Source organism: Tursiops truncatus (genome assembly GCF_011762595.2).
Source record: "Tursiops truncatus isolate mTurTru1 chromosome Y unlocalized genomic scaffold, mTurTru1.mat.Y SUPER_Y_unloc_1, whole genome shotgun sequence".
Classification (NCBI taxonomy): Eukaryota; Metazoa; Chordata; class Mammalia; order Artiodactyla; family Delphinidae; genus Tursiops; species Tursiops truncatus.
In genome coordinates this window covers 2926281-2940097 of record NW_022983136.1, presented here as the reverse complement: position 1 = coordinate 2940097, position 13817 = coordinate 2926281, and the positions used below count along the sequence as shown (strand labels likewise).

Below are 13817 nucleotides of genomic sequence, written 5' to 3'. Positions count from 1 at the left end.
ATGCCCAAGAGGAGCACGCTTCTCCTCAAGAAACCGTCCGGTGAGCAGTTCTCGTCCTCTGGGAGCCTCCATCCGCACATCCCTTCGGCAGGCCTGGACCCCGCTACGTGGCAGGCTCCTCTCAGCTTGCTGTGCGCCAGGCCTCGGGAAAGAGAAAGCCCTGGAGCAGACAGACCTCGGGCCGGGAGGCCCAGGGATCCGTTTTGGGGTGGGGCATGGGGGGTGGCCCGGGGCAGGTGAGGGGAAGGGATGGCGGGCACCGGGAGTGCTCCTTCCTGAGCAGACAGCTGCTTTCCAGGCACACCTCTGGCCCAATGCACGAGGTCCGGGACCGACTCTGCGGCAGCTGGGCTTGGGAGAGAGGAGCGCGGTCCGCCGCGCTCCCTCCCCGTTGCCTGCACTTTGGTTCCAAGGGGAGCACCTCTGTCCCTGTGGTACCGGCCACGCTGACCTTCCTTTGCTTGTTTGGACTCCTGAGACCACGTGGGTGCCCACTGCCCCCGCAGCTGTTTCAAGACCGAGGAGGGTTGCAGCACCAGGGCAGCTTCAGGAATCCTCGTCCTCGCCTCCCAGCTGCACTGGCTGCGCCCTGCCGTGCATCAGCCTTGGGGATCTGAAGCCCTGAGGGCCGTGGTGTACACTTCTAGGGTGGCACACAGCCGTGGCCTAGAGAGGAAGGCCTGCCCCGCTCCGGCTGCTGTCCCCGCAGGCAGACAGACAGACACACAGACAGGGACTCTGTTCCTCCTCAGCTCCGTGATCCTTAAGCTGGAAGGGAGCCTCCCTCGTGGCTCCCACACTCCGGTGCCTAGGGTTCCCTACCGTGGAGGCAAAGGGAAACTACGTGCAGTGGCCCTGCGGCTGCACGTGGGACACAGGGCAGCGGGGGACCTCCGACCCTCAGCCGGGCCCAAGTCCCTGGAGCCCTCTTGCCCTGGTCAGCGCTGCTGGGAGGGGCCTGGCAAGGATGAAAGGCTAGAGGGAAGGTTGGACAGCGTCCTCCCACAGCTTGACCTGGGCCACCCACGCGTAAGGCGCCATGGCTGGGTTCAGGTGCGGCCCACCTGCCCAGGCACGATGTGACAGAAATGGTCAGGCCACCCCCCGGTGGGGAAGGAAGGCTTACACTGCCCGCTGTGGCCCCGGGTGCCCACCGCCGGGGCCTCGTGGTCCAACCCAGTGGATGTGCCTCACTGAGAGTCACCCTGGGGAACAAAGCCTCGACTTTGAGGGTGGAAACCTGTCAGCCCCGCTGGGGCACGGCACGCGGGGCTTCCCCTGTAGCTGTTGTTCAAGGCGGAGGGCCCACATCCTCCATGCTGTCCCTCACCGCGTCGTCCCTTGGCATATCGGGTTATCGGGGCCCTGAGACGTATGACTTCTTGTCCAGCGGGGATCTCCCTCATCCACTCAGGAGGGAGCACGCAGGCTCCATCTCTGTGAAGACGGTTTCTGTGTTGAAGTCAGCCAGGGTCTTGGTGTCCTTGTCCCTTGTGAGGCAGCTTCTAAGCTCGGCCCTGCCCGTGTTGGGGGCCCTGCCATTTCCGCGCATGAGCTCGTGTCTCTTTCTCTGACTGCGGCCAGGAGCCCCTCTGTCAGATATCCCGCCTCGCTGCCTGTCTAAAGCGATCACATCCTCCGGTCCCTATGCCCTTCTCTCCTGGCACGTCTCTGCCCGGTGCCGCTGGGGGCACGTTCTCTCTGTGTATCACACAGAACCTGAAGGAGGTCTGCCCCAGGTGACACTGGCAGGGCCCCTGGTTTCTAGGTCAGGCTCTTCGGTGTCACCTGGCCAACCCGTTACCAGGGGGTCAGCGGACCTACAGCCGAGCGGTAGGCTCGGCCAACACAGAGCTACCGAGAGGAACGGAAAGGTAGCCTTGTCCTTGATGAAGTCAGTGAGGCCCCGAGTGGGCAGAGGGCCTCCCGGCGAATGAAGAGGGTGCTGCTTTCTGCACCAGGGACGGGTTGACGCTGGCCCCCGGGGCAGGCAAGATTCCCAGGGTGGCCATCAGGGTGGGGGCCCTGTGCGTGTTTAGCAGTAAACAGGGCAGACGGGAAGGGAGCCCACCTCATCTTTTCAGCCTCACCTTCAGAGCCTAATTTCTTCACCCAAGTGCTGCATCCACCTTCAGGACATTGTAGCACACACGTAGCCACGACCTGGTTCCCAGTGGCCTCCCACAGCTGCCTGAGGGGGAAAGAGAAACCAGCTGAGGGCAAACACCTACAGAGCAAAGGGAGCCCTGGAGCACCTCTCTAAGCAGACGGCCCGGGGACACGCGAACCAACCTGAGAGCTCCAGGAAGAGGAAAGCGTGTCCCAAGTCGGCTGGGCCCCTAGCACCTTGTCTTCCTGTATGGTGCCACAGACAGGGGCACGGGGAATGGAATCGAGCCTGCGTGCTCCCCACAGTCACCCTGTCCAAGGCAACCGGGAGGAAACAGAACACAGGTGCACGTGACTAAGCCTCCCACTGCACTCACTTTCAACCACACCGTCCCACAGGCAGGGCAATCGTTCCAAGAACAACCCGTGGAGCTAAATGTGCACGTGGGCTAGATCCACAGAGGGGAGGTGGGGGACAGAAAACAACTGGAACAGTAAACAAGGGGGCGCTGACCAAAATCCTTTCTCGTGGAAACAAGTACGTGTAGAGTTCTGCATAGCTACCTGCCCGTGTGTGGCGTGTGGGGGGGGGGGGTAGTGGGGGGGCACGTGTGTGCACGTGCGTGCTCAGGAATAGGCACGACTACTGTCATGCATGCGTGGACGTTGGGATGGACGCGGGGACGTGGAAAAGCTTAAAGAGCTTATAGAACGTACGTAAACTGTGGGCCAGTTGAAGCCCCCAAGCCAGGGAATCCAGCCCAGAGATACCACCCGTGGAGCAAAGTGTAAGCGGCATCACACGCCAGCACCCTCGACCAGGGGCTGAGACTAGAGGGAGGAAGAAAGCACCTGTGGAAGGACAGGGAGGATGCAAAGTACACGAGAATCACAAAGGGCCCGATGTCCAGGCCCAGAAGAGGAAAGACCCACCCCCCACCCCTCCAGCCCCACTCCCATCTCAGCTACAGCCACCTTTATCTCCTTCTCCAGTGCACGAGCAACCTTTCCCCCCACCCCTGTGTAGGCCCTTGAGAAACACCTGGCCTTTTTTTCGTAAGGTTTGGCACACCGACCCACACCGAGGCATAACCGACTGCCTCACACTGATTTTGCTGGTTTAAGACATCACTCTAATGTTCTGACAACCCTTGTGGCTCAGGAGTATGGCCGTGATGGCTTAGCTGGATTCTACCCCTGCTCCCCTGTCCCACAAGACTGGGGCGAAGGGCTGGGCTGGGATGTGATCTCATTTGGAAGGTGGACGAGAGCAGAACCACTTTCACAGGGCATCCTTAGGGTCGGCAAAATTCACATCCTCGGGTTGGCAGTGGTGAAGGCATGCATGCGTGCGTGGTGGCCCTCGACTGGGTGCAGTCCTCAGCACCTCAGTGTGTGCGCACGTGTCCAAATAAAGTTTCTGGCATGCCCCAGTGCCACCAAAGCCTGTCGTCCCTCTCTCGGTCTCTCAAAAGACAGGATGGCCGAGTCAAGTTCGTCTCGTGCCATGTGTCCATGTCCGTTCCCGGAGGGACGCTTGTCACCTTATGTTGGCTAGCAGAAAGGCAATTTCTGCCTGCCACTCGAGCGTTTGAAAGGCACTATGCAAACGTGTGGTCACACAAAGTCCGAGAACCCGTGGGTGCCAATCACAGACGAGGAGAGGTCTTTTGGTGCCAGGCAAGGTAGAATTTCTCGGAGAGTTTAAGTATCCAGAGGGGATCCCAGGAGAGTGGGCCACAGAGGGAGGGAGCAGATACATACAGAAACAAGAAGGTGCACGCACACACACTCACACACACACACACACACACACACACACACACACAAAGACAGAGGGGAGACAGACAGACACTCAGACGGAGCTCTTCACTGCATGGCTTTTCTGCTCTTGAGCAAAGGAATTCAAGTCTAGCAAAGAGCTGGGTTTGCCGGACACTCCCCTGTCATGCCACAGAGCTTCGGGCTCTATGTCCCCTGGAAGAAAAGTATCCAGCAACTTCGGCCACCATGCATTTCCTTGTACATTTTCTGAGAGTTCCCAGTGGTTAAAGGTCCCGAGGCAAACTGGATTCTGATTTTCTGATTTTGGAGCGGGAACTCCTGGCTCCAACTGGCACAGGCCACATAGGTATCACAGGGCACCCCAGACACAAGGCCGGAGGCCTCCCTGGAAGCCAGCTCTTTGTGGAACCTGGGCTGCTAAGCCGGGCGTGGGGAACGGGTGTTTGGGGCGACCCGGCAATCCCAGAGGCCGGCCTGTTTCCACAGGGCGAGGGGCGAGGCAGCCGAGGGTGACGCCCACTGTCCTCGCCCTGATTGGTCGTGATGGGGCCGAGCGGCCTGGGCGTGGCTTGGAACTCCTTCCTGCCACCTGGACACGCATGCCTGGCGGCCAATGCTCCTGCGCATGCGTTTCAGCGCTCTTCACCGCAGAGGCTCCAGGGAACGGTTCAGTCCGCAGTGAAGCGTGATTCTAGTCGCTAGGCCTGCGCGGTGCTCGGCCCTCGTGCTGAGCTTCCAGCTGCCGCACCTTCGCCGCTGCCCCAGCTCAGAGCCAGGTCCGCATGGGCAGTGAGGCGGGACCCGGGGTCATTCTAGGTGTGGGAGGGGGTCCTCAGGAAGCAGGGGCCCGCGGGTCCCCAGGTGTGGTGCGGGAGGTGGGTAGGGTGCTGGCACTAGTTGATGGTGGGGGCGAGGAGGCCGCCATCTTTAGCGGGGAGGTGGTGCAGCAATGCCCGGCCCTGTTGGAGGGAGAGGTGGCGCGTATCGGGGAGGTGTTTTGGCTGCCTGTGGAGGACATGATGGATGAGGTTGAGGTGGTGGCGGAGGAGCAGCAGCAGGAAGAGCAGGAAGAGCGGAAGCAGGTGGTGGCGGAAGAGCCGGAGGAGGAGCCCCAGGAGCAGGGGCAGGAAGAGCCAGGGCCTCGACCCACGATCACCGGGTCCCCGCTGGAGGCGCTGCAGGCCCTGCAGTTAGAGCTAAGCACTCTGAATACCCAAGCCAGCAGGACCTACTCTCGGCTCAAGCGCAGGATCTGTCAGCGGCGGGAGTCTCACTTGGATGGCAGAAGCGCCATCATTCAGGGCATCCCTGGCTTCTGGACCAGAGCCGTATCCTTACAGAGGCCCCTTGGGGTTGGCTGCGGTGAAGGAGGAGCAGGAGTAGGAGCGGCGGGGGTGAGGGTGGGGTGGGGGAGGGGGAGCGGTGGGCGCAGGTGCAGGCCAAGAGCACTGAGGAATGTGGGTACAGGAGGGCATGAGTGGCTCCAAAGAGGCAGCAGGAACAGAGGGAGGCCACAGCTGTAGGTGTCTGAGCGAAAACTTTGGGTGAATGGTCTTGGCCTGCAGCGTGCACAGCAGTACTTCCCCAGGGTGGAGGGAAGAGCCCGTGGCAAGGTCACAATTGGGAATAGCCCCGAGCACCCCTCACACAGAGCAGTTACTGGAAGTGTGCATTATCCCGGGGAACTGGCAGGAGACAAGCGGAAGTCCCAATACCCGTCCTGGTCAGTCAGAGCCCGTGTAGTTGTTCCAGCTGCCTCAGTGCAAAAGCACAAGGTCCTGCCTGCACACAGGGTGAAGTTGTAAGGGGCAGCTGTCCTTGGCCGGACACCAGGACCCCGGACACGCTCTTGGGCCGGCAAGAATCCTTACCTCCCCAGGCCTTTCACCAGCACACTCGAGTCTGTGGAAGACACACAGGCGCAGGCACGCCCCTGACCTCCCCGTGGACCCTGTGAGTCCTGCAGAGCTCCAGACACACCCACGCAGGCCCTTCTGAAGACAGGAAACAGGGCAAAGGCCCAAGGCTTCGTCTTTGAACACACACACACGTGCACGTACTCACACACACACACACACACACACAGGCACTCACACAAACACCCACAAGCCCATGCACACACGGCGTAAGAGAAGGCATGAGGCAGCGACAGCACATCTAGACCGCTTACGGAGTGACATGCCGGCACCCAGCACACACAGGTCAGGTAGAGATCAGGTTCGTTCAGGAAACAGGCCCTCCCCGGGTGGGTGCACTGGACCCCAAGGCAGCCACAGGCAAGAGCGCGTCTGATGGCAGGGCAGGGGCCGAGGATGTCTTTGAGGGCCGGATGGGCGTTAGCGCTTACAGATCTGGCAGATCTGCTGCTGCAGTCTCTTCCTCTGGCGGGTCTGGGGACTGGTTCTGCGGCTTGTAGCTCTTCCTTCCCTGAGGTGTGGCATGTGAAGCCTCCTTGACCTAAAGCAGATAATGAACCACCCCCAGATTTCGGCCGTGATCAGTGACCAAGATGAAGACCTGCTTAGCTACATGATCAATTTGGAGGTCAGTCTGGAGAGACTGGGGCGTCGTGGGTGGAGGCAGGTGGCCAGTAGGGAGGGGGCGGGGTTGTCCTTAAAGGTTGGGTGTAAGCAGCAGGAGAAGGGAAGGGAAAATGGTTCGTGGCTGCCAAGCAGGCAAGCTCAGGACCCCTAGAAGAGCTCCTGCCCTTCTTCTCCTCTTGGGCGTGGCAGGTGAAGGAACTGGGCCATCCGAGGCACCACTGCAAGTTGAAGTTTTTCTTTCGACCCAACCCCTACTTCTGGAATGACGTGATCCTTAAGGAGTATCACCTTAGCATCGCTGGTAGGAGGGGCTCCCGCGGGGCTGCGGGGTGAGGGGAGGCTGGGGAAGGGCGTGGATGCTGGGCCACCGTGACTGTGATCCTTTCCTGTCTCCCCTGTCTTCCTCCAGGATACAGGGCGTCTCGTTCCACTAGCATCTATTGGTTCTGGGATTATGAACGGGGAGCTCCCAGCCACAGGCAGGACCCCACCGGCCTTCACTTCCTCAACTGGTTGTCTGACCACAACTGCCCAGGGTCTAACAAGATTGCTGAGGTGGGGTGCCTCTGGTCCCCCTCAGCGGTGGTGACGCTGGAGTCCCCCGGCTGCTTGGGGGGAGGGACGTGGGCCTGGCCTGCCCTGTCCCGACCTGGCCCCTTTCCCCTACCAGATCATCGGCGAGGACCTGTGGCCCAATCCTCTGCGCTACTACCCGAGGGAGGAAGGCCCCACGGGGACAGGTAACTGAGACGAGGACAGGTGGTTAAGGAGCCCAGGGGCTGGGCGCTGAAATGAGTGTGGTCCGGGTACACTGGGGCTCTCCCTTTTCCCAAATGGGAAAGCTCAGGCTGAGAGCACACTGTGGGCGGAGCTGGGTTTCAGGTCACCCCGGCCTTGGCGGCGGGTGACAGGGTGAGAATGGAGCCGGGAGGACTGTAGGGCACACGGAGTAGCAGGACTCTAACCAGCTAAACTTTCAGGGTGAGTGCCCCAGGTGTCTATGAAAGAGGCAAGCACCTCCTTAAGCAGGCACCTGTGTGTGAATCATCAGTCCCTGGCTTCAGCCTGCCCTCAGCTGGGGATCACCTGGGCCCCTCCCTCTGGCCCCTCCCTCCTGGCAAAGGCCTACAGATGCCGAGGAGCTTCATTCCGAGTCTCCTCCCGCCTCTTTGCTGACTTTCCGAGTCTTCTTTGAATTTTCACGTCCATCCCTGAGCCTCCCAGCACCACCACACAGACAGTCCCGGAAACGGCACAAGGCTAGCTGGGGACAATATTGAGGACCTGGGGCAGGAAGTGGCAAGGGACCACAAAAGGGCCGGGCCTACCGCCCACCAACGCCATGTCTCATATTGCTGGACACAGCCAGTGTCCCCTGCTGAGACGCCTTGTGCCCCGTTTGTGTTCCCGTCCCTGTGCTCCTGTGTGTGTGTACGTGTCTGTGTGTCGGGCGCACTCCAGACCCAGAGATGAAGGCACCGGGGGAGCCTCAGAGGTTGGCCAAAGAGCACCAGAGTCAGGAGGCGTCTACAGATGTGGGAGACGGGTGGAGGTGTCTACCTACGCGGTTCGGGTGCCCACGGGAGAAACGAGGAAAGGATGGCCAATGAAGGTTCCAGAGAGCGGGGCCCCACGTGCTGGGAATGACGCCCAGAGAGACATAAACACGCTCACAAGTGCTCCTGTCTTGGTGTGTGTGTATAGGTACGGGGGTTTGTGGAGTATTCACGAGTGAATCAAGTGGTGTGGGGCTTCTTAGCCCGTGCCTGCGGACCTCCCTGTCTGTGGGCGAGATGGCGGGCCTGGGGAAGTGGAGGACGTGGGGAGGGCAGGACGATGTGGGATTCCGGAGAGGCCCAGGGCCTTCCTCACAGGGCAGGGACTGGAAGGAGGAGGAGGCAAAGAAAGAGAGCCTGCTGAACTGGAGACTTGCTCCGCAGGCAGGGCAAGGAGACAGGGAAGGGCCCTGGCCTGCAGGGGCCTAATGGCCTGGTGCCGCCTAGGGCCCGTGCCTGAGCCAGCAGCCTCCGTCCAGGACGTCTGGCGCACACTGGCACGACGCGAGGCAGGTGACTCCTTAAGCTCAGGCTGACCGTTGAGCACACAGGGTGGGAGCGTGGGATCCTTGCGGGCACTAGCAGCCCGCGCCGCGGGGCAGCGTTCCAAGGACGCGTGAGGCAGACGCCGGTGTGACGTGTCGCTGTGTGCCCCGGTGGCGGCGTGGGTGAGTGTGAGCGTGCGGGCGAGTGAGCGAGCAGACAAGGAAGGGGGCCGGGCTGTTTGCATGCAGGGACCCTGGGACAGTGACAGAGAGCAATGCCTGCGGGCGCAGCAGACGGCTTGCTGGCTTCCAGGCTCTGCTGACTGGGGAAGAGAGGAACTGCCAGAGAGAAGCCCCGTTCCCTCGTGAGCAAAAGGCCGCCCGTGAATCCCTTCCTTTTCCTGGGCTCTCATCCCTGCATGCAACAGGCAGAGGGGCAAAGGTGAGGGCTGAGGGCTGAGGGGAAGCGGCTGAAGGGCACCCACCTGCCTTCCCAAACCGCAGGTGTGCCGCCTGCCTTGCTTCCCGCCCCGGCGATCCGAGGGGCAGCACGTAACTGTTACTCAGTCTCTGCTACCCAGAGGCTAAAATCCTCTATCCGAGCCTGCCCTAGGGAGCGGAGGGGGCGGGACGCTTAGCGGAACTAATGCCCAAGAGGAGCACGCTTCTCCTCAAGAAACCGTCCGGTGAGCAGTTCTCGTCCTCTGGGAGCCTCCATCCGCACATCCCTTCGGCAGGCCTGGACCCCGCTACGTGGCAGGCTCCTCTCAGCTTGCTGTGCGCCAGGCCTCGGGAAAGAGAAAGCCCTGGAGCAGACAGACCTCGGGCCGGGAGGCCCAGGGATCCGTTTTGGGGTGGGGCATGGGGGGTGGCCCGGGGCAGGTGAGGGGAAGGGATGGCGGGCACCGGGAGTGCTCCTTCCTGAGCAGACAGCTGCTTTCCAGGCACACCTCTGGCCCAATGCACGAGGTCCGGGACCGACTCTGCGGCAGCTGGGCTTGGGAGAGAGGAGCGCGGTCCGCCGCGCTCCCTCCCCGTTGCCTGCACTTTGGTTCCAAGGGGAGCACCTCTGTCCCTGTGGTACCGGCCACGCTGACCTTCCTTTGCTTGTTTGGACTCCTGAGACCACGTGGGTGCCCACTGCCCCCGCAGCTGTTTCAAGACCGAGGAGGGTTGCAGCACCAGGGCAGCTTCAGGAATCCTCGTCCTCGCCTCCCAGCTGCACTGGCTGCGCCCTGCCGTGCATCAGCCTTGGGGATCTGAAGCCCTGAGGGCCGTGGTGTACACTTCTAGGGTGGCACACAGCCGTGGCCTAGAGAGGAAGGCCTGCCCCGCTCCGGCTGCTGTCCCCGCAGGCAGACAGACAGACACACAGACAGACAGGGACTCTGTCCCTCCTCAGCTCCGTGATCCTTAAGCTGGAAGGGAGCCTCCCTCGTGGCTCCCACACTCCGGTGCCTAGGGTTCCCTACCGTGGAGGCAAAGGGAAACTACGTGCAGTGGCCCTGCGGCTGCACGTGGGACACAGGGCAGCGGGGGACCTCCGACCCTCAGCCGGGCCCAAGTCCCTGGAGCCCTCTTGCCCTGGTCAGCGCTGCTGGGAGGGGCCTGGCAAGGATGAAAGGCTAGAGGGAAGGTTGGACAGCGTCCTCCCACAGCTTGACCTGGGCCACCCACGCGTAAGGCGCCATGGCTGGGTTCAGGTGCGGCCCACCTGCCCAGGCACGATGTGGCAGAAATGGTCAGGCCACCCCCCGGTGGGGAAGGAAGGCTTACACTGCCCGCTGTGGCCCCGGGTGCCCACCGCCGGGGCCTCGTGGTCCAACCCAGTGGATGTGCCTCACTGAGAGTCACCCTGGGGAACAAAGCCTCGACTTTGAGGGTGGAAACCTGTCAGCCCCGCTGGGGCACGGCACGCGGGGCTTCCCCTGTAGCTGTTGTTCAAGGCGGAGGGCCCACATCCTCCATGCTGTCCCTCACCGCGTCGTCCCTTGGCATATCGGGTTATTGGGGCCCTGAGACGTATGACTTCTTGTCCAGCGGGGATCTCCCTCATCCACTCAGGAGGGAGCACGCAGGCTCCATCTCTGTGAAGACGGTTTCTGTGTTGAAGTCAGCCAGGGTCTTGGTGTCCTTGTCCCTTGTGAGGCAGCTTCTAAGCTCGGCCCTGCCCGTGTTGGGGGCCCTGCCATTTCCGCGCATGAGCTCGTGTCTTTTTCTCTGACTGCGGCCAGGAGCCCCTCTGTCAGATATCCCGCCTCGCTGCCTGTCTAAAGCGATCACATCCTCCGGTCCCTATGCCCTTCTCTCCTGGCACGTCTCTGCCCGGTGCCGCTGGGGGCACGTTCTCTCTGTGTATCACACAGAACCTGAAGGAGGTCTGCCCCAGGTGACACTGGCAGGGCCCCTGGTTTCTAGGTCAGGCTCTTCGGTGTCACCTGGCCAACCCGTTACCAGGGGGTCAGCGGACCTACAGCCGAGCGGTAGGCTCGGCCAACACAGAGCTACCGAGAGGAACGGAAAGGTAGCCTTGTCCTTGATGAAGTCAGTGAGGCCCCGAGTGGGCAGAGGGCCTCCCGGCGAATGAAGAGGGTGCTGCTTTCTGCACCAGGGACGGGTTGACGCTGGCCCCCGGGGCAGGCAAGATTCCCAGGGTGGCCATCAGGGTGGGGGCCCTGTGCGTGTTTAGCAGTAAACAGGGCAGACGGGAAGGGAGCCCACCTCATCTTTTCAGCCTCACCTTCAGAGCCTAATTTCTTCACCCAAGTGCTGCATCCACCTTCAGGACATTGTAGCACACACGTAGTCACGAACTGGTTCCCAGTGGCCTCCCACAGCTGCCTGAGGGGGAAAGAGAAACCAGCTGAGGACAAACACCTACAGAGCAAAGGGAGCCCTGGAGCACCTATCTAAGCAGACGGCCCGGGGACACGCGAACCAACCTGAGAGCTCCAGGAAGAGGAAAGCGTGTCCCAAGTCGGCTGGGCCCCTAGCACCTTGTCTTCCTGTATGGTGCCACAGACAGGGGCACGGGGAATGGAATCGAGCCTGCGTGCTCCCCACAGTCACCCTGTCCAAGGCAACCGGGAGGAAACAGAACACAGGTGCACGTGACTAAGCCTCCCACTGCACTCACTTTCAACCACACCGTCCCACAGGCAGGGCAATCGTTCCAAGAACAACCCGTGGAGCTAAATGTGCACGTGGGCTAGATCCACAGAGGGGAGGTGGGGGACAGAAAACAACTGGAACAGTAAACAAGGGGGCGCTGACCAAAATCCTTTCTCGTGGAAACAAGTACGTGTAGAGTTCTGCATAGCTACCTGCCCGTGTGTGGCGTGTGTGTGGGGGGGGGGTAGTGGGGGGGCACGTGTGTGCACGTGCGTGCTCAGGAATAGGCACGACTACTGTCATGCATGCGTGGACGTTGGGATGGACGCGGGGACGTGGAAAAGCTTAAAGAGCTTATAGAACGTACGTAAACTGTGGGCCAGTTGAAGCCCCCAAGCCAGGGAATCCAGCCCAGAGATACCACCCGTGGAGCAAAGTGTAAGCGGCATCACACGCCAGCACCCTCGACCAGGGGCTGAGACTAGAGGGAGGAAGAAAGCACCTGTGGAAGGACAGGGAGGATGCAAAGTACATGAGAATCATAAAGGGCCCGATGCCCAGGCCCAAAGAGGAAAGACCCACCCCCCACCCCTCCAGCCCCACTCCCATCTCAGCTACAGCCACCTTTATCTCCTTCTCCAGTGCACAAGCAACCTTTCCCCCCACCCCTGTGTAGGCCCTTGAGAAACACCTGGCCTTTGTTTCATAAGGTTTGGCACACCGACCCACACCGAGGCATAACCGACTGCCTCACACTGATTTTGCTGGTTTAAGACATCACTCTAATGTTCTGACAACCCTTGTGGCTCAGGAGTATGGCCGTGATGGCTTAGCTGGATTCTACCCCTGCTCCCCTGTCCCACAAGACTGGGGCGAAGGGCTGGGCTGGGATGTGATCTCATTTGGAAGGTGGACGAGAGCAGAACCACTTTCACAGGGCATCCTTAGGGTCGGCAAAATTCACATCCTCGGGTTGGCAGTGGTGAAGGCATGCATGCGTGCGTGGTGGCCCTCGACTGGGTGCAGTCCTCAGCACCTCAGTGTGTGCGCACGTGTCCAAATAAAGTTTCTGGCGTTCCCCAGTGCCACCAAAGCCTGTCGTCCCTCTCTCGGTCTCTCAAAACACAGCATGGCCGAGTCAACTTCGTCTTGTGCCATGTGTCAATGTCCGTTCCCGGAGGGACGCTTGTCACCTTATGTTGGCTAGCAGAAAGGCAATTTCTGCCTGCCACTCGAGCGTTTGAAAGGCACTATGCAAACGTGTGGTCACACAAAGTCCGAGAACCCGTGGGTGCCAATCACACACGAGGAGAGGTCTTTTGGTGCCAGGCAAGGTAGAATTTCTCGGAGAGTTTAAGTATCCAGAGGGGATCCCAGGAGAGTGGGCCACAGAGGGAGGGAGCAGATACATACAGAAACAAGAACGCGCGCGCGCACACACACACACACACACACACACACACACACACACACATACACACACAGAGAGAAAGACAGAGGGGAGACAGACACTCAGACGGAGCTCTTCACTGCGTGGCTTTTCTGCTCTTGAGCAAAGGAATTCAAGTCTAGCAAAGAGCTGGGTTTGCCGGACACTCCCCTCTCATGCCACAGAGCTTCGGGCTCTCTGTCCCCTGGAAGAAAAGTATCCAGCAACTTCGGCCACCATGCATTTCCTTGTACATTTTCTGAGAGTTCCCAGTGGTTAAAGGTCCCGAGGGAAACCAGATTCTGATTTTCTGATTTTGGAGCGGGAACTCCTGGCTCCAATGGCACAGGCATGCCAAAATAAAGTTAAAAACAGTAGTACTTGAAACGTTTCCCAATGTTTTACAATCCAGGGGTACTAACTTTCACTAAGATATATACTCAGAAAAGTTAACTGGTTCCATTTACATTTAATGGAAAATTGGTTTTATTATCATTATTCCCACGTTGGTCATCTGCCACTTGAACATGAATCAGAAAATAGATACTTAACCTCAAGATTTCTTAAACTCATTACATTCACATGTGTAAATTTTCCTTTCATTTATACTATTGCTTTTTTTTTAAAGGAGATGTTGGGGGTAGGAGTTTATTAATTAATTTATTTATGGCTGTGTTGGGTCTTCGTTTCTGTGCGAGGGCTTTCTCTAGCTGTGACAAGCGGGGGCCACTCTTCATCGCGGTGTGCGCGGCTCTCACTATCGCGGCCTCTCTTGTTGCGGAGCACAGGCTCCAGACGC

General features: G+C 60.0%; 1 protein-coding gene across 1 annotated transcript; it reads left to right on the top strand.

Annotated features, from left to right (window-relative positions):
* The first annotated feature begins 3986 nt into the window (after window positions 1–3986).
* LOC117310616 (testis-specific Y-encoded protein 1-like) lies at window positions 3987–8124 on the top strand. Its single transcript, XM_033850330.2, has 6 exons — window positions 3987–5222; window positions 6361–6438; window positions 6627–6738; window positions 6847–6992; window positions 7108–7177; window positions 7899–8124. Exons 1-6 carry the CDS (start codon window positions 4677–4679, stop codon window positions 8045–8047), a joined length of 1101 nt encoding a protein of 366 aa, XP_033706221.1. The 5' UTR covers window positions 3987–4676; the 3' UTR covers window positions 8048–8124.
* Window positions 8125–13817: the final 5693 nt, after the last annotated feature.

Excerpts from the sequence above, each read along its gene's own strand:
- LOC117310616 (XM_033850330.2), top strand. The coding sequence starts at position 4,677 with ATGGGCAGTGAGGCGGGACCCGGGGTCATTCTAGGTGTGGGAGGGGGT. Across the intron at positions 6,439-6,626 it reads GCTACATGATCAATTTGGAG|GTGAAGGAACTGGGCCATCC; the intron begins GTCAGTCTGGAG and ends TGGGCGTGGCAG. Across the intron at positions 6,739-6,846 it reads GTATCACCTTAGCATCGCTG|GATACAGGGCGTCTCGTTCC; the intron begins GTAGGAGGGGCT and ends GTCTTCCTCCAG.